Source organism: Macaca mulatta, chromosome 10 (assembly GCF_049350105.2).
Source record: "Macaca mulatta isolate MMU2019108-1 chromosome 10, T2T-MMU8v2.0, whole genome shotgun sequence".
Classification (NCBI taxonomy): domain Eukaryota; kingdom Metazoa; phylum Chordata; class Mammalia; order Primates; family Cercopithecidae; genus Macaca; species Macaca mulatta.
This window is the reverse complement of record NC_133415.1, coordinates 86,428,820-86,447,305: the sequence shown is the minus strand read 5'-3', so window position 1 is coordinate 86,447,305 and position 18,486 is coordinate 86,428,820. Positions and strand designations below refer to the sequence as shown.

At 59.6% G+C, this 18,486-nt stretch overlaps 3 protein-coding genes across 10 annotated transcripts; 1 reads left to right on the top strand and 2 right to left on the bottom strand.

The window, feature by feature from the left end:
• The first annotated feature begins 129 nt into the window (after positions 1 to 129).
• On the top strand, positions 130 to 17,869 carry NECAB3 (N-terminal EF-hand calcium binding protein 3). 8 transcript variants are annotated; one of them, XM_015149190.3, is made up of 13 exons: positions 615 to 825; positions 2,624 to 2,648; positions 4,244 to 4,352; positions 5,324 to 5,349; positions 5,564 to 5,661; positions 14,593 to 14,729; positions 14,971 to 15,089; positions 15,242 to 15,321; positions 15,424 to 15,477; positions 16,132 to 16,244; positions 16,413 to 16,490; positions 16,929 to 17,020; positions 17,106 to 17,869. In XM_015149190.3, exons 1-13 carry the CDS (start codon positions 685 to 687, stop codon positions 17,132 to 17,134), a joined length of 1,101 nt encoding a protein of 366 aa, XP_015004676.3. In that variant the 5' UTR covers positions 615 to 684; the 3' UTR covers positions 17,135 to 17,869. The 8 variants fall into 8 exon arrangements, 7 of the variants coding, with proteins under 7 accessions (XP_015004676.3, XP_028684157.1, XP_028684156.2 ...); XM_028828324.2 differs by lacking the exon at positions 15,424 to 15,477; XM_028828323.2 differs by having other exon boundaries at positions 15,242 to 15,477.
• On the bottom strand, positions 6,469 to 8,259 carry ACTL10 (actin like 10). The gene has a single exon (XM_015149191.3). It carries the CDS (start codon positions 7,492 to 7,494, stop codon positions 6,757 to 6,759), a length of 738 nt encoding a protein of 245 aa, XP_015004677.2. The 5' UTR covers positions 7,495 to 8,259; the 3' UTR covers positions 6,469 to 6,756.
• On the bottom strand, positions 11,083 to 12,768 carry C10H20orf144 (chromosome 10 C20orf144 homolog). Its single transcript, XM_001105397.5, has 2 exons — positions 12,504 to 12,768; positions 11,083 to 11,459 (listed from the first exon to the last, which is right to left on the bottom strand). Exons 1-2 carry the CDS (start codon positions 12,627 to 12,629, stop codon positions 11,124 to 11,126), a joined length of 462 nt encoding a protein of 153 aa, XP_001105397.1. The 5' UTR covers positions 12,630 to 12,768; the 3' UTR covers positions 11,083 to 11,123.
• Positions 17,870 to 18,486: the final 617 nt, after the last annotated feature.

Here is an 18,486-nt window from a genome sequence, read left to right as displayed (position 1 = left end):
CCAAGGAGTCACTGGAGACCGAAGTGGTACCTCTTTCGCATCTTAAAAGCTCCCCCTGGCTGCTGTGTGGAGAACGGGTTGAAGGGAGGGCCAAAGCCACCGAGGGGAGGGGAAAGGGCCGCGCTGAGTGCCAGAGAGGGCGGGCGTCGGGATGCCTGGGAGTCGGCCACACGGACCTGTGGGCTTCCTCTGCGCCAGCCCCCGTTGTAAGCACTTGACACTGAATGAGTCCCAACAATCCCATAGGGTGTCTACCGGTACCATTTTTGCAAATGAGGATACAGACGCCCCGAAAGGTGAAGTCCTGGTGGGTTTTACCCACTCGTATCACCCTGACTCTTCGGCACTGGCTTGGTCACCCTGTCCCTCCGGGTGGGCGCGCAGCCCCTAGGTTCTGCTCCCGGCAGGCCGTCGCCGGACCGGAACCCTCGGGCACCTCCCCCTCCGCCGTGGCCGCGGAAGCGCGGAGGCCCGCGACGCTGGAGTTGGACCTTGAGGCGAGGGAACCCGGCGCTCAATCTCCAGACCCGGAACCCGGCGTCCGCGGGGGCGGGGCGGGGGCGGGGCCTGAGCCCGCGCGTCGGCGCCGGCGCCAAGGGGCGGCCCCCAGCCCCACAGAGTCCGCCGCGGCGTCCAGGGTCGGGAGCAACCGCAGCCGAGCCCCAGCGAGCGGGCGGCGTTGCCATGGCGTGCGTGGGGCTGCTCACCGTGTGCCTGCTCCGGCCGCCCGCGCCCCAGCCCCAGCCCCAGTCCCCGCCCCAGCCCCCGCGGCACCCGCAGCTCGCGCCAGACCCCGGGCCCGCCGGACACGCGCTCTTCCAGGACGTGAGTGGGCGCGGGCTGTGCTCGCGGTGTCTCCCCGCCCGAGTCTCTGTTAGTCTCACCCTCTGGGGTTGTTCGGGCCCCGCCGCTGTCTCTGGGTCTCTGCCTCTCTCTCTGGCCCTGCTGTCTGTTTTCTCTTGACCTCTCTGCCTTTGTGTCCCCTGTTCTGTCTCTCTGTCTCGTCTATGTCTCCGCTTGTCCCTGCTCCAGTGTCACTACCCCTGCTGCCCCCCACCCCTCAGCCCACCCTACTTGTGTGTCTGGTGTTGGGGGGGAGCTGTCGACAATCACAGCAGCCGTCACCCCACTCTGTAGCAGCCGCAGGCTGGGCTGACTGGGGAAGAGGAGCCTGGAAGCACAAGGGTCCCCTCACTTCTGACTCTAGTGCCGCCCCCAGAGTCCTTCAGGCCCCACTCCAGGGCAGCAGAGTCCTACAGTTGGTAAGGATTGCACAGAGTCACCCTCCCATGGGACCACGGGTGGCCCTGCAGCCCCCATGGGCACCAGCCACGGCCCTGAGCCCTTTCTCCACCTGTGCTACGCTCTGTCCTGGCCCCCTCATGCCCCAACTCCAGAGGGAGGCAAAGCTGTCTCCCGCCCCCTTCCCACTGCCCCTAGTGACTCAGCACCTTGACCACATCCCTGGCTGGAAGGGACCTGACCCTCCCTCTTCCCAGGTAGGAAAACCAAGGCCTGAGGGGATATGTCCCAGGTCAGTCATGGAGGCAGGGGAACAACAGGGTGACCCCAGGTGTCCCCATTCCCAGCTTAGCACCCCTCCCCGCTCCCAAGATCTCCATCTACCCCACCTGGGCCTCCCTGGCTTGCTGTGTGTCCCTCAGCCAGTGGCAGAGCTTCTCTGAGTTAGGCTAGAGGTTAGAGTCTTTCTGAGCCCTGCTGACGCTGAAAAAACAGGATCTTGGAGGGGGTTGGCGTTCAGGACCTGGAGTTCCTGGGGGCTCTCAGCCCAGGCTTGGCCCACCCCTGCTTGCCAGGCCTGCCAGTCTCCCCTTTGCTGGGCTGCTTTGGGTGACCTGGGAGCAGGTCACTAAGAGAGATGGGGACCTGTCTTGACTCTGCTCCTCTTTGCCTCTGTTGCTCTTCATCTTCACTTCATAAATGAAATCTGCTGACCTTGCCTTCTGCCACCCCCACTCCCCCTTGGACTTGTGTGTGTACACACACGCCTGCCAAAGGTCCTCACTGTCAGCCCCATAGGAAGCCCCAGCCCTGAAAGAGTTAACCCCAGCTGCTCCTGATCTATTTGCTAGTGGGTAACTCAGACACCTGCAGAGACAGAGTAGCCACTGCCTGCTGTCTTCAACAGCATGCAAGGAAACAACTCAGAGAGGGCAGCTGGGATAGACCATGGCCACACAGCAGAGCTCGGGGCTCAGGTCTAGGACGGCTGTGCAGGATTCCTGGGCCGCAAGCCGGCCCATTTCCTCAACCTTCCTCATGCTGGAACCGTGCCAGGGGCTGAGGTATTAGATAGAACTTGGGCTGCACTCTGGGTGTGGGAGGTGGGGACGCAGGGAACTGGCCAGGAGCACCCCCAACGAGGCCAGGCCCTGCAGGAGAAGTGAGTGGAGGTGGCACCCGCTGCGTGCTCTTCCTGCGCCCTGCTTGCCGGAAAAGCTCCTGCAGGGCTGAGCTGGGCAGGGGGTTTGGGACCAGGCTGGGCAGGAGGAAAGGCAAGGCAGGGGGTAGGCCAGCCAGCTGGGACCCTGTCGGGTTGAGTGGGGGCCTCTGGCTTCCTGGGTAGCACTCACAGTTCCCCCCATGTCCCTTTGTCCTCTAGGTTTTCCGCAGAGCAGACAAGAATGGTGAGTGTGGCTTCCCCTGGGTCCCACAGTGGGGCAGGGTGGGAAGCATCCAGAAGGCCCAGGGAGACTTGGAAGGTTGGGTGGGAAGTCAAGAGTCGAGACAAATCTTGGAGGCCCAAAACAGGAGAATCAATCAAGGCGTCCTTCCCAGAGGAGGTGCTGTTCTCAGCCAAGTTTGGCAGGATGGAGAGTGGCGGGAATGTGGTTTGGCCAGGGGCTAGAGGTAGGGGCTGACTTTCACACAGCACCCTGGCACGGTGATGGGCACTTCCTTTTCATGGCCTCCTGTTGTCCTCACAACCACCAGCTAGATTGGAATTCACCCTGTTTCATAAAGGAGCAGAGGCCTAGAGAGGTGAAGCAGGTTGCCTAAGGTCACACAGCCTTTAATTGATAGGCTTGAACTTGGGTCTTTGCAGTGTTTAGTCCCAGGCTCCTTGTGTGAGGCACTTGGAAGAGTGAGGTAATGGAGGTGAGACCTTTTTGGAGATTTTACTCAGGTTTTTAGAGGGCTCAGTAACTTGTCACGTGACCAACCATCTGGACCAGGGAGGTCTTGGAGGACGCAACTAAACCCACGCCTTGGGCAAGGATAAAGCTGGGTCCAGTGCCAAAGGAGTCGGCTCCTCCTGCCTTGGGTCCCGGGCAGTCTCAGACCCTGGTCTAGGAGAACCTTGGAAGCTAAAGCACGAGCCCTAGGGGACCCATCCAGCAACAGGCTGCTCCTCCTAGGTGACCTGGAGCAGCCCACTGTACCCTGTGTGGCCGGTGGAGGGTCTGAGCGCTGCAGTCAGCCTGGGACGCCTTTCATCTGGGTCTTCATGCCCTCTTGTGTTTCATCCTCCTAGAGACGGGGTCCTGTCCCCACTCCTTGCCCTTCTCCGTGGGTCTCTTCACATTGATGGGGGTTGTTTGTCCCAACCCATTGATCAGGACACATGCCCTCACTTGGACCAGGGCATTCTGTCTGTGAAGGTTCAGATTCTCCTCCGGCTCAGCTCGCCACATCCATCTGCTCAGAGACCTCACGTATCATTCAGACCACATCCCATGTCTTTGTGCCACATAAGTGCTCCCAGCCTTTGCTCACATGCGCCTGTGATGGGGAGCTCCTTCCCTTCTGAGCCAGCCTGCTGCTGCCTACAGAGGCTCCAGCTAGTAGAAGGTTCCATCTGCCTCCCCGTGGCTTCTCTGTGAAGGTCCTGGGTCCACAGAGTGGAGGTTCCTTGTGCCCTGTAGTGAGGCTGGTCCCCAAATCCTTCCAGGTGACGTCTAGGCCCTGCCACACTGTGGCCATGTCACAGCCTGTTGCTTGTTTTTTCGTTTGGCAAACGTTTACTGAGTTCCTACCCAATGCTGTGTACTGCCCTGTCCCTTTGGTGCCTGCAAAGTAGGTTCTGTTGCCTTCATTGGACACCTTTGAGGACCCCAGTCCTTTTGTCCCAAACAGGCTCCCCACTGAGCTCAGAATCCCATCCCACCTGGTTAGGTGGTTGTCAGATGCTACAAGGCCTTTGGGGCCCTGGACCTGGTGGCAGGGGTGCAGTCAGGGTCAGGGATACCTCCTCTGCTCCCTGTCCTCCCCCTGCCACCAGATGATGGGAAGCTCTCATTTGAGGAATTCCAGAATTACTTTGCTGATGGGGTTCTCAGCCCGGGGGAGCTGCAGGAACTGTTCAGCGGCATTGATGGGCATCTTACCGAGTGAGTACGAGAAGGGGCCGTGGGTAGATGCCAGGCCGGGTTGTCTTTACCCCACTGTGTCCCCTGCTGCCTTGGTTCCTTTTGTAGGACGAGGAAGAGGGGGCAGGGAGGAAGGTACCAGGGCTCGGTTCCAGCTTTACCCGCCTGCCTACCCCCTCTCCAGCTACAGCCTTGCCCACTACACTGCTTCCAGCTGGGACCCCGAAATAGCCAAGTCTGAGTCACCCACCCATGGCTCAGCTCCCCATTCCCGCTTCCCACAGCGACCCGAGGATGCCTGGGGACAGCTGGGCCCCGCCTGCTTCCACCCAAGAATGCAGTGCACGAACATGCACACCATCTACCCCTTGTGTGCTCCCACATCTACGCGTCTTGGCAGGAGTGTGCATGCTCCTCCCCGTGCCTGCTCCCAGAGGTGCACATGCACGAACCGCTGTACCTCCCTCTACTTCCCTTCTCCCATTTCCTGAGGGTCAGTCTCAGGTTCCTGAGACTTGGGCTGGAACCTTCGTCTACAGTACTCCCCCTCCCCTCCTGGCCAGACTCCCCAGCCAGTTCCTTGTCCTTCAGGGCCTCACTTAGGCAGCTCCTCCTCTAGGAAACCCTCCCTAACCTATCAACTAAATACCCCATGCTGTCCCTGGATTTCCCTGCACCTGGCTTCCCCTTCGCAGCTCTGACCACTTCTCGCTGGCCTGTGTCCACATCCGTCTTCCCCTGGCCTGAGATCCTCTTGGAAGCCAAGAATGGGTCTGAATCTTTGCCCTCAGAGTGATTAGTTGGGGCAGTAGAACCCATTCTCCGACCCTGCAAGGACTCTGTCCGCAGAAGCAACTTAATCTGGGGCGGAGCAGAAGTGGCGGCCTTGTTAGACTGAGCTGGGAGTTGGTGGGTGGGAGGTGGGGCATTGGCCCCAGTAGTCCCAGTTTACCAGGCCCAGGTCTGAAGCGTGCCTTCTCTTTTCCCTGCAGCAATTTAGAAACGGAAAAACTGTGTGGTGAGTAGGCCCACGGGAGCTCTTGTCTCCTGGGGCCCCTGGGCCCCAGGGTAGGTGTGGCAAGGGACTGTTGCTGGTCTCCTGATGGGACAGGTTGGGCTGAGCTCAGGATATAAGGCCTGCTTGGCTGCTGAGGAATTCCAGGGGGCCAGAATCCCAGGGTGGGTAGATGGGTGGGGGTCCAGGAACCCTCAAGCACCTCTTCTGCCTGCAGACTACTTCGCAGAGCACCTGGGTGTCTACCGGCCGGTGCTGGCTGCATTGGAATCGCTGAACCGTGCAGTGCTCGCTGCCATGGATGCCACCAAGCTGGTGAGTGGAGTGGCTGATGGTGGGGGGCCCACTGTGAGGCAGCGGGCATCTGCTGTGCTGTGGGATCCTCCACAGTCTTGACTCAGGGTTATAGAGCTAGGGGCTTGGGTTCAAATCCTGGCTCCCACTTTGTAGCTGTGCCCCTTGACCTCTCTGGGCCTGTTTCCTCATCTGTAAACCATCGTAACAATAGAGCTGCTCTCCATACATCACTGTGACAAGTGAGAATGAAGGCAGGGATTTTTGTCGTTTTGTTCTGTCTCCAGCACCCAGAATAATATCTGGCAAACAGTAGGTGCTTCATACTAGGGGCTGCTGGTGCTTTTGTTGCTGGCCTGTCACAACTGCCGTGGGATATCATTCAGGGCTGGGCTAGGTGTGGAAGGCTGTGCTCACAGGTTCACAGGGCAGGGCCTGGCCCGAGGACATACGTGAGTAGGCAGGTACGTGAGCACCCATGTGTTTGTGTGCACATGTGGACCCGTGTATGCACAAGCACAAACAGTGCTGATAGGGCTTGAGGCCCTTGAGTGGTGACTTCCAAAAAATAAGCCGCCCATCCCTTTGTGTGTTCAAGAAATATCACCACCTCCCTTTGCTCCATGGCTCTTGTAAGGGGGAGTGAGCAGGCCCGGGACCCCACTTTTTACAGAAGGGGAAGCAGGCACTCATCGTCAGCTGACCTGAGCACACGGCTAGGCACAGGTCTCCTCCTGCTGGTGACTTTCACATGAGATTTAGTAGCTTTTCAAAGGATTGCCCCTTGGGGCCTGGCATGACGAGGGGTTGGAGGAACTCCCATATCTGTGGCATGGACACAAGTGGGGCATCACCTTTATTGCCATAAAGTAGGGCCCTGGGGGTAGGCAGCTGGACTGGCATTCTCTGAACTGGCAGAGGTTGAGGAGATTCAAATTGCAGTTGAAAATGAGGGTCCCATGCGTCCCAAATACCTCCTCCTGGCCCAGAAAGGGTTTGGGGGTGACTCATCCAGTCAGCTCCAACCTCCAGGAGGACCCTGCCAGCTCCAAACACCTGACTCTTTAGATAGAGAGCTGTCCCCCACCGCATTGCCACCCCCCAGTCCAGCCTGACTCAGTTGAACACATCGTACAGCAGCCTGGAGCCACACTCCTGGTACATGGCCCGGGTTATCCAGCGGCGCTGGAAGGAGTGAAGGGAGGCCACCATGGAGCCACCGGTCCACACAGCCATGTCACGCCCAGGCTTGGCCACCAGGTGGGGCCGCAGGGCCGCGTAGCCGTGCCGCCGGCACTGCGCCTCCAGCTCCTTGTCCAGGCGCTCGGCGAAGCCAGGAAACAGCGTGGAGCCGCCGGCCAGCACCACGGTGTCTGCTAGTCGTGTCCGCAGCGTTTCGGGCATCTTCTGCAGCGCCCGGAAGGCCAGCGCGGGCAGCCCCGGCCCAGCCTGGCCCAGCAGGCCTGGCTGGAAGATGGGTTCGGGGCAGCGGAATCGCTCGCTGCTAAGGCAGACGCAGCACCCGTTACCCATGCTGAAACTGGCCGGATGGTGGCGGGCGGGGTCGCGGAGGTCGCCCTCGAAGTCCAGGGACACGTAGCAGCTGCGCTTCTTGAGATGTGTGATGGCCTTGCGGGGCAGGGCGTGCTGCGAGAGGTCAGGGTTCGCCGCCACCAGCAGATCCCGCAGGTAGCGCGACAGGGTGCTGCCTGCCACGTTCAGCCGGAAGGTGGCCTGGTGCCACGAGTGACCCGCGTAGATGGGCGTGGCGTGGCACACGCCCGCGCCCGCCTCTACGGCCAGCCCGCTGAACGCGCCAGTGGAGCAGAGCGCCAACAACGCGGTGCTAGCCATGTGGCACGCGGGCACTGCCAGGGTCTCGAACAGCAGCTCCGCCACCCTCTCGCGGCCTGCGGGTGGCGCCGACGGGGAGTCGCTCACCAGCACAGGCCACTGCTCTGGGCACACCCGCAGGCCGCCCACCAGCAGGCGCTCCCAGAGCCCTTCCAGCGCCTCCCAGTCCGCCACCACGCCGTGCTTGATGGGGTGCGCCCGCGCCACGCCGCCTGCCAGCTCACAGCCCAGCGCGCCGGGCAGCACCGGCCGGTCCCAGCTGGGCACCAGGCTGGAGCTCTTCAGCACTATTCGCGGCTGGTTCTCGCCCGCGAAGCCCGCCTTGGTGAAACCCGAGCCCTGGTCCACCACCACCGCGATGCGGCCCAGGGAGGGCGGTCGGTGCACACGGTGGCTCCCCAACAGCGACGCCACCTTCGGGCTCCGTTCAGCCCCGGGGCTGAAAGCTCCGCTCCTTCGTGCCACTCGGCTTAGTCGGCCCGAGGCCTCTCGGCCTCTGTGCTAGGGAGTGGTCCCTTTGAGCCCTTGGCTCTGCCTCCGGGGCCTAAATTCCTCCTCTTCTGGACCACATCACCACCCCTCTCAGCTCTTGGCTCCGCCCTCTGGTCTGAAAGGCCCGCCTCTTGTTCCGGGCCGTCCGCCGCCTCTTCAGCTGGTGCCTGGTCCCTAGGCCTGAGGCCCGGCCCCTAGTTCAGGCTTCAGTCTCTGCTCTGGCTGGGTTCCAGCCGCATCTCACCCTCTTGGTCTTCCTCCGGCGCCGGGCTCCAGGCTCCACGCCTTGCACCGGGCCCCCACACTCTCAGGACTCGCCTCTCCTTTGCTGTTCCTCCCCGTCAGCGCTTGCTGAGATGGCTGACGAGATGGCTAGGACTGAGCCTTTTAGATCCTAAGAAGCCCCCAGGAGGAGCAGAACTTTGAAGGCGAAGGGGCCTTGTGGTAAGGCTGTTTGGACATATATCCCCCTTGGGGACCCAGGCAGCCTCCTGGCACCTCTCACCTGGGCTTGACGGAAGTTCCCGGTTGTGGAGGGAGGAGGAGCTGGTCAGAAGGCAGAAAAGAACTTGGATTGGTCTCATTGTGACCTCACTCCCCAGCAGCTGCCCTTCCACAGCCCCCTACCCTATGACAACTCCCTGGACCCATCCTCTCTCCTGGACAGAGCCAAGGGCAGTGATTTTGGCATCCAGGGGTCTGGCTTCAGCAGCCCAGCACAATCAATCTGATTCCTTTCTCAGACCACTTAGAGTTATCTGATGTACTCTGGCCAGATGCGTGGCCCTTACCTTCCCAGTGCTGAAGAAAAAGCTTTTAGTCACAGATCTACAGCTTCCCTGAAGAGCCCCGACAGGCTCTGGCCCTACCTTTAGGGGCTTCCATGGATGGATTCACGTGGGCCTGAATTTGAGACTCAGTTTTTATTTTTTTGAGACAGAGTCTCCGTCTCCCAGGCTGGGAGTGCAGTGTTGCAATCTCAGCTCAGTGCAGCCTCTGCCTTCCGAGTTCAAGCTATTCTGCTTCAGCCTCCTGAGTAGCTGGGACTACAGGCGCGCACCATCATACCCGGCTAATTTTTGTATTTTTAGTAGAGACAGGATTTCACCACGTTGGCCAGGCTGGTCTTGAACTCCTGACCTCAGGTGATCCACCTGCCTTGGACTCCTAAAGTGCTGGGATTACAGATGTGAGCCACCGCACCCAGCAAGACTCAGTTCTGAAGCTGACTCACTGTGCGGTCCTAACCTAGTCTTGATCTTTCTCTGGGTTTGGTTTTCTCCAAAAGGTAGTCATAATCCCACCACACAGGAAAGAGGCCACGTCTTGTCTCGGCAAAGCCTCATCCTCTTCAGGACCGATTTGGTTGCAGGTAGAAGACTCGGGTGAATGTAAGCCAAAATAAGGACTTTATTACAAGGATCTTATATGTTATGGATACCAAGAGCAAGGGTGAAATCAGGTTTCAGGAACAGAATCTGACTGCAGGGCTGTAGGGAACCCAGGATGTGCACTGCATTGTGGTGGTGGTGGTGTTCGTTTGTTTTTTTTTTTTTTTTTGAGACAGTCTCGCTCTGTCACCCAGGTTGGAGTGCAGTGGCATGATCTCAGCTCACTGCAACCTCTGCCTTCCAGGTTCAAGCGATTTTCCTGCCTCAGTCTCCGGAGTAGCTGGGATTATAGGCGCCCACCACCATGCCCAGCTAATTTTTTGTATTTTTAGTAGAGAAGGGATTTCACCGTGTTAGCCAGGATGGTCTTGATCTCCTGACCTCGTGATCTGCCCGTCTCAGCCTCCCAAAGCGCTGGGTTTACAGGCGTGAGCCACTGTGCCTGGCCTGCATTGTGTTTTTATTCTGAAGATTGACTTAGCCTGTGCATGTTCAAGTAGAGAGCATGGTCTCCTACAGTTCCTGAACTACAGTCCTAGGGGGAGGGGCTGACAGGACCAGCTTGGGCCAATCACTGTATGGGCAGGAGGTGCGGCCCCATGGAAGAAGGTGGTTACCCTGATTGTTACCACATGGATGGTAGGGAAGAGTCAGTTCTCACAATTAGCAGGAGTGATGTTATGCAGCCTCCAGCCTGGTGCAGGCAAGGTGGAGGAGATGTTCATCATGGTGACGGTGACAAAAGTATATCTTCAGCAGAAGCTGGGCTGGTGGCTCTAGTGAGCTGGGACTTCAGTCCTGCTGCATCTGCCCCCAAAAGAGGGCATCCTGAGGTTGGTCACCAGGGTGTGACAGGAAGGTAGGCTGCAGGTTCAGCAGGCCAGGAGTGGCATTGGGTGTGGAGCTGGATTTGGGACCTGGGAGAGTGAGAAGCAGCAGCAGGATCCCACACAGAAAGTGTGGCAGGGCTGCTTCTAAGTGATTTGGGGAGTGAGACTGAGGCTGTGGGCTTTTTCCCTGTTGGTAATGGAGACCTATTGAAAGCTTATGAGCAGGGGAGTGAGCTGCTCTAGACAGGTGAGTGGTTTGGAAGAAGTCTTTGTCATGTGGGGAAGGAGATACAGGGTAGGTTGGGAGACAGAGGTACCTTGGGGAAGACTGGAGGGCCTGAGTGCTTTGGGGTTACCAAGTACAATGTGTAGGAGTGAGGTGCCAGAGGGCTTCCAGCTTCTCCTGGGTGCGTCCACAGGCAGAATCCACGTTTCAGGCCTTGCCCCAGCTGACTGCCGCCCTGGCTGTTCTTACCCAGGATGGTGCCTGTTGGCCTGGGACCCTCCCTCATGCCTAAGAGGGATTACTGTGGGGGGATGTCAGGCTTTGCCGGAAGCAGGTCCCCCTCACTAGCGTGGCCACGCCTGGGTTTGCCCAAGCCCACCTCCCTTGAGCCTGCAGACTGAGCGGGATGTGACCTGGGTTTGGAGTGTTGGGGGAGGGAAACTGCCTCCCGCCACTGTAGCAAGGTGTGGGGTTCTGTTCTGACCCTTGGCACATGTAAGGAGAAAGCAAAAGACAGCCCTGGCTACAGACGTGGCGGTGGCTCTGCCTTCAATACGCCCCGTTCACCCCTGTGCGGCTCCTAGGCTCAGCTTTGCCCAGCCCGACTCCACCTCCCAGACACCTCCGACAGGGCTCGCAGGCTCCAGGGTTGCCACGCACTCTTTATTGGGCGGGGTCTGGGCCGAGCGCTTAGAGCCGCGGGCGAGGGCAGCGGCACCGTTTGCGCGGCTGCTGCTTGGCAGGCCCGGCTTCGCTGGGAGCCTTTCCCGGGGATCGCAGGCGCGAGCGCAGCCGCGGCCAGCTCCGCGCTGCCCTGGCCCCGCCCTCTTCCGGCTGCCGCGCCTCCTGCCGCAGGAGCAGCAGCAGCACCGGCATCTTCAGCTCGCGGTCGCCGCTTTCTCCCGCTCCGCGCAACCTGGGTGCCGCCGGGGAGCCCAGCCCGGCGCCTGACGCGTAGTCAATCGTTCGCCCAGCCTTGGCCAGTGGCTGTCGCTTGTCCAGGGGAAGGATCAGCACGATCCTGGTCTGGGGGTGGAACAAGGGCGTGAAGGTGGAACAAGGCTCGCGCCAGGGCCGAGCCCACGACCCGGGGCCTCCCCGCCCTCCTCCTGGGACCCTCATCCACCGGGTCCTGTCATCCTCCCATGCACAGGGCTGGAGGGGGGACCCCTGTCCAATTCAGGCCTCGGGGAAGCTCTCCCTTCCCTGCGTGGCGCCCTGGACTCCGCCTCCCTTCTGGAAACCCTCATCCATCCCAGGCTGACTTCCTGAGACCAGCTCCGTCTAAGTTTATGAGATCCCTTCCAGGCCCTGGGATGTCGGGGGCTCTCAGCACCCCCAACCCCCGCCTGGTCCAGGGCCTCTGCTCATTTGAGAGGGAGGCAGGGAAGTTCTGAGCCTAGGAGCTGGGGAGAGGACACAGGGGAATCCCACCTGCCCTTAGCTTCAGTAGTACCAACTAGGACTGATTCTCCGTGCTGGGACCTCCACCCGTTTGTCCAGGGTTGGGAGAGAATCCCACTCGTGCTCACCTCACTGGGCTCTCGAGTCTCATCCACTTTCTGGTTCTGAAATCTCTGCCCTCCCTTCTGGGCTTTTTTTTTTTTTTTTTTTTTTTAAAGACTGAGTCAAATAGGGTCTTGTCCTACAGGTTGGAGTGCAGTGGTGCTGTCAACGGCTCACTGCATGCCTGACCTGAGCTCACGCAGTCCACCTCAGTCTTCTGAGTAGCTGGGACTATGGGCATTCGCCACCACAAACACCTAATTTTTTATTTTTGTAGAGATGGGACCTCCCTATGTTGCCCAGGATGATTTCGAACTCCTGGGCTCAAGTGATCCACCCACCTTGGCCTCCCAAAGTGTTGGGATTACAGGCGTGAGCCACCTTGAAAAGACCCCCATCCACACCCATATGGGCCCCTGGGATCCTCATCCTTGGGAGAGATTTTCGAATTCCTCCCTCACCCCCTAGGACTTCGCACACAAGGCCTAGACTCCCACCCACCTATCCAGCTTTCCCTGACCCCCATCTGCCTCCCCAGCCCTGTTCCCCATCCCCCACACTCACAGTCGGCTTCTTCCGAGTGAGGTGGTTGAGGAACTGTTTCCACCAGGCCTTGTCCATGTCAGCTGGCCTCTCCTTGTGGGCCTGCTTGGGTGCTTTGGTCCTTTTGTGGGAACTATTGTTTCCCATGGCAGGGCTGGTCACCACTGGGGACCATGGCCCACACTCCGTCTGCTCTGCCCCCTGGGCCCTGGCAACATTGTGACCTCACGGGCTGACCTCACCAATTGCAGGCTCTGAGCACCGCCTCCCAGGGCCTAAAGGTGAATCTGGGCTCCACTCACTTTGTCACTTTTGGTTTCTCAGCTGTAAAACTGGGCTAATGATCATAAATGAGGCAATGCATGTAAGGTGCTTAGTGGCCAATAGAGGGGGATTTCTGTGGTTTGGGTATGAATTTTGGCCCTGCCACTAACTTACTATGTGACCTTAGCCCAGGTAATAAATCTCTCTGGGCCTGTTTTCTCATCTGCAAAATGGGGTCAATTATGGTTCCTATAAATTGTTACAAAGGTTAAATGAGGCCCGGCATGGTGGCTAATGCCTATTGTCTCAGTACTTTGGGAGGCGGAGGTGGGTGGATCACCTGAGGTCAGGAGTTCGAGTCCAGCCTGGACAACATAGTGAAACCCTGTCTGTACTAAAAATACAAACATTAGCCAGGTGTGGCAGCACGGGCCTGTAATCCCAGTTACTTAAGAGGCTGAGGCAGGAGAATTGCTTGAACCTGGGAGGCAGAGATTGCAGTGAGCCAAGATCATGCCATGTCACTCCAGCTTGGGTGATAGAGTGAGACTCTGTCTCAGAAAAACAAAAGACTAAATGAAATTCTTCTTGTAGCAGTGCCTGGCTCTGAGTGGGTGCTTCTATCTCTTCTCTGGTTGCAAGCAACAGAAACTAATCATCTCAAATACCCAAAAAGGAATTTTTTGGAAAGATTTCATGGAGAGAGAAACCCTGGCCTGTCTGAGAATGAAAAGACCCACCTTCCTCTCTGTCCTTGTCTCCTAACTCATAAGCCTGGCCCAGGAGGTCCCATCTGATGGCTGAGCTGAGGCAGGTTGTGGCAGGAGATGAAATCTCTGATGGATGGGACCTCTGGAGTCCCCTCGGAGAGGGCAGGCACCTGGACCACAGCTCCCCAGGACTCCCACTCTGGTGCGCACGCGTGTGTGTTTGCGTGTGTGTGTGTGTGTGGTGGGGGTTAGGCAATTCTCAGGACGTCTGTGACTCTTGGGTGTGTAAGTGGGCAGGCCTTGACAATAGACGGCTGGCAGGTCTAGCATTGAGAGCTTATGTGTCAGACCCTGTGCTGAGTCCTGTGCAGGAATTAACTTCTGGGAGCTTCTCGCAGCTCCATATGCTGAGTTTCATCTTTCCTGTTTGATAGATGAGGAAATGGAAGCCCCAGGAAGTGAAGGTAGTTGAGAAGCCTCAGAATCCCATGCTGGGCCACGCCGGGCCTAACATGTGGGCAGCCTCCCTGCCTCTCTGCCGCCCTGAGAGGGGCTGAGAGGAGGCTGGCGGTGGCGGTTGGGGTCAGTGCCAGCGGGTGTGTGTGTGTGTGTCTGTGTGAGTGAGGACGGTGACCTGATTGTCTTTATCAGCAGCTCTTAGTAAAAAGCATCCAGTGTTGTGTGCATGAGTGAATGAATGAGGGAGTGAACACGTAGATTGTGAGTCTGGGGCCACACCAGGCCATCATTTTGCCTCGTGTCAACATTGGCCCTTTGATACCTTGTGATAGCCCCACCCAGCCTAGCTGTGCCTGGGACTCACTGGCTATGACAATGCTGAAGGTGGTAGCCCCATCGGGGAAGGGGCCGTGAAGTCCAGAAAAGCCAGGCACGTCGGCAGGCAGATGCCTGCTGTGAGTTGGCTCCACACCTCCGGGGAGGGAGGCCAGGCCCGGACAAGGAGGGATCCAGACCCTCCCTGCCCATCGGGTCTCAGTACCCTCCTGCCTGTGCCGGGTTTACGTGCCCCTGCTCTTGGCACCGCCACTGCTGCTCTGATGGGCAAGAGGCAGAGGACCCACTCAGAGATCACTGCCCAGGCTGGGAGATGCTGACCGTCCCCCCTTGGCCCGCAGGCGTACGAGAGGGCCTCCAAGGTGGACCAGTTTGTGACGCGCTTCCTGCTGCGGGAGACGGTGAGCCAGCTGCAAGCCCTGCAGAGCTCGCTGGAGGGGGCGTCAGATACTCTGGAGGCCCAGGCCCGTGGCTGGCGGTATGTAAGGGCGCTGCCGACCTGCAGGGCTAGTGCACAAGTGCCCACTGTACCCCCATTCCAAATCCCCACAGTCTCAGCATCCTAGAGGCTGTATTTTTGGGCAGGGAAGCCATGGTGGGGTGAGATGAGACTGGCTTTGGGGCTAGGCCTCAGAGTCCCAGGAGGCCTGTCTTCCTCACCCAGGCCTGTCCCGTCCTGGGGCCCCAGTCCTCGGCCCTGTGAGCCTCACTTTCTCTAGGTCAGATGCAGAGAGCATGGAGGCGCAGAGTAGGCCCTGCGGCAGCCGGCGGACAGGACGCCGGGCCCTGAGGAGCGTCAGCCGGTCATCCACCTGGTCCCCTGGCTCTTCTGACACAGGTGCGCCTGGGGCGGGGTGGGAGGCCTGGCCAAGGCGGGCACCGCATCCCTCCTTCCCCCAGGCCCCGCTCTTTCACTGCCCCTTACTTCATTCTGAGAACCTGCCAGGCCTGAGAGGCCCCTGCCTGACCCTGCACGGGCCCCACCCACAGGGCACAGCTCAGAGGCTGAGATGCAGTGGCAGCTCCAGGTGAACCGCCTCCAGGAGCTCATCGACCAGCTCGAGTGCAAGGTGAGGGCCATGGGGCCAGGGCCCCACGAGGGAGGACCCTCCTGGTATCCACCCGAGCCAGGCCCATGCTGGAGGCGCGGCCCATACTCTGTGCCCTCACAGGCCCCCCGGCTGGAACCCCTGCATGAAGAGGACATGGCCAAGGGGCCTGATTCGGTGAGCCCAGGAGAGGGGCAAGTGGCTGGATGGCCATGTCTGGGGGTGCTCATGAATTGGGGGTTCATGGGGCCAGCTGCGCCCACCCTCTGCAATGCACATGTGCCCCGCCCCCAGGCCTGGCAGGCAGGTGCCGGGTTCTGAGAACCTGCAGGAACCGCCACCCTTCTCTGGGCTTTGGTTCCCCATCAGCATTTTTGAAAGCCAGGTCTGGGGCAGTGTGGACGGACGCTGGAGGGAGGAAGGAAGTGGTGGCATACTGCAGGAGGGACAGTGGCTGGATCAAGCAGCACCCTTGGAGACAGGGAGACAATGGAGACAGGGAGGTTGGGGGGCAGGTTGGCAGCAGGAACCCAGCTAAAGGGTAGGTTGGATCTGGCATCAGTCAAGAAGGCTGGCGGCCAGGTGTAGGTGGCTCATGCCTGTAATTCCAGCACCTTGGGAGGCCAAGATGGGAGGATCACTTGAGCCTGGCAGGTAGAGGCTGCAGTGAGCCATGATCCCACACACCACTGCACTCCAGCCTGGGTGAGAATAAGATCCTGTCTTAAAAACAAACAAACAAAAAAACAGCTGGGAACCTCCTAGAGGCCACGGCCAGTCCCTCCCCTGCGCCCAGCCCCACACTGGCTGACCGACTGCCTCTCCCACCAGCACATCCTCGTGGCCCAGAGGCAGGTCCAGGTGGCAGAGGAAGGCCTGCAGGACTTCCACCGAGCCCTGCGCTGCTACGTGGACTTCACAGGGGCCCAGAGCCATTGTCTGCAGTGAGTCCCCAGCTGGCAGGTGGGATGGCTGAGGGGGGGAGAGGTGCTGGGGCAGAGAGGGGTGCTGGGGCTGGACGTCCTGGGCCAGGGCTCCCATGAGACCCCAGGCCAGGGAGGCAGAGGTGGTGGCAGCCCTGGCCTGGCCTGCCCATCTCTTTGGCCCCGCAGTGTGTCTGCCCAGAAGATGCCGGACGGTGCCTCCTTCACCCTGTATGAGTTCTGGCAGGATGAGGCCTCCTGGAGAAGGTATGAGTGCCAGTCTGGCCGCTAACACCATGGACTGTGACCCTGGAGTGAGTCAGGCCAGGGTTCTAATCCTGCTCTCCCACTCACTGGCTCTGTGACCTCAGATGAGTGACCCCACCTGCCCGACCCCCGAGTCCTTTCCAAAATGGAAGTGATAACAGTTCCAACTCCTGTGGGCTAAAGGAGGTGACTGGGAAGAGCTGAATACAGCACAGGGACACAGGAGGCACTTAGTGAACACACACTTGTCACCATGCATGTGACAATGCCGAGCACTGTGTGCGGTGCCCTTCGTTCTACCTGCACAGCGTCCTCGTGTCAAAGGGGAGAGGACTGAGGCTTCAGAGGCAGCGTGAGAAGGGCTGGGGTCTGATCCTGGCAGCAGGGTGGGGCAGGAGTAGGGAGACCGAGGTCATGGCAGCCTGCGTCTCTCCGCAGGCACCAGCAGTCGCCCTGCAGCAAGGCCTTCCAGCGCGTCCTCATCGACCACCTGCGGGCTCCGGACACCCTCACCACTGTGTTCTTCCCAGGTGTGCGGCAGACCCCCACTCACTGTCGCCTGGGAGGGGCAGTGGGCTCCTGAGGGCTCCTGACCCCCCAACCTCTGACCCCCAGCCTCCTGGTGGATAATGAATAACAACTGAGCCAGACCTTCACACGCCGAGGACCCCGGGACCCTGCCTCCCTCCCTCTGGAGCCTTCTGCCCTGGCCAGCCCACCCAGCGCAAAGACCAGGGCCTGCCTGCTCCTGGACCTGGGCCTGGTGGAAGGGCTCTCAGCCCAGGGATCAGGGACTGGGCTGCTTGCTTTCTATTTATTATTGATTTATTTATCCATGTATTTTATTGTTTGTCACTTCAGCCTCCAAGCTACTTTGGCTTCTGCCTGGCTCAGGAGACCTGGATTCTGGTCTCTCCTGGCTGAGCGACCCAGGGCAGGTTCTGTCCCTGTGTGGGTGGGCCTTGGGCCATCTGGCTGCCTAGCAAGGGTCCTGGTTTCTTCCCGCTGTCTTGGGGCCAGGCTTCTGCTCCTTCCCAGCTAGCAGCAGAAGCAGGGCTGATGCTCAGGGACCCAACCCCTCAAACCTTGCCCCTGAGGCTGGGCTGGACCTGGGTGCCCCTGTTGCCCTCCCAGGCCACTAGGCTCTGACTCTTCCAGCACCCATGGATGTGCCAGAGGCCTCTGGGTTGGTTTGCATGCCATTTTCTTATCATTTGCATGCCCTCACCCCACCCATTCTCAGGGCACTATGGGAAGCCCCAAGGTGACCTGGCCGAGTAGCAATAATTTGGGCCCAGGGTCACCTATTGCCCCCAGAGGCCTCTGAAGCCCAGGCTGGGACCCCAGCACAGAGGCAATAAAGGCAGTGGTCCCTTCCAGTGTCGCCTCCTGTCTCTCGCAGGTCTGGGCTGCGGGGCCTGTGTACCTCCCAGGCCAAAAGCTCCGGGGGGGCACCTCTCTTGGGAAGCCCCCTGGTTCCCACCTCATGCCCTTACGCTTGCAGAGTGGATGCTCACAAGAGCTGACACAAGTCTTCCCACTTCAGGGTCCCCGGCCCTGACACCCTGGTGGTGGGTCCTGCCTGAGGGAGGGGTGATATGTCTCTGCAGGTTTTACAGGGGTTCTAGTGTCACCCACACAGAGCCTCCTGCGGGCCCAGATTGCTCGACCACGCTCCTGTGGGAAGACTTGGCCTTCTCACCAAGCTGGACTTGTCACCGCCACCCCACATAGAGTGGTTCCAGGAGGACAAAGGCCAAGCCAGTCCTACTAGCCCCTGGGGGTGTCCTCCTGTCCCCTCCATTACTGGGGGCATGGAGGGGAGGTGACCCGGCCAAGAGGGACATCTAACATCTAAGCAGCTGCTCTGAAGAGGAAGCCCCTGGCACCGCAGGGGCACAGGATGGCATTTGACCTGGCCCGGGGGTGTTGGCATCAGTTTTCCAGACAGAGGAGACGGGCCCTGAGGAGGAGGAGGGTTTGCCTGGTTGAACCA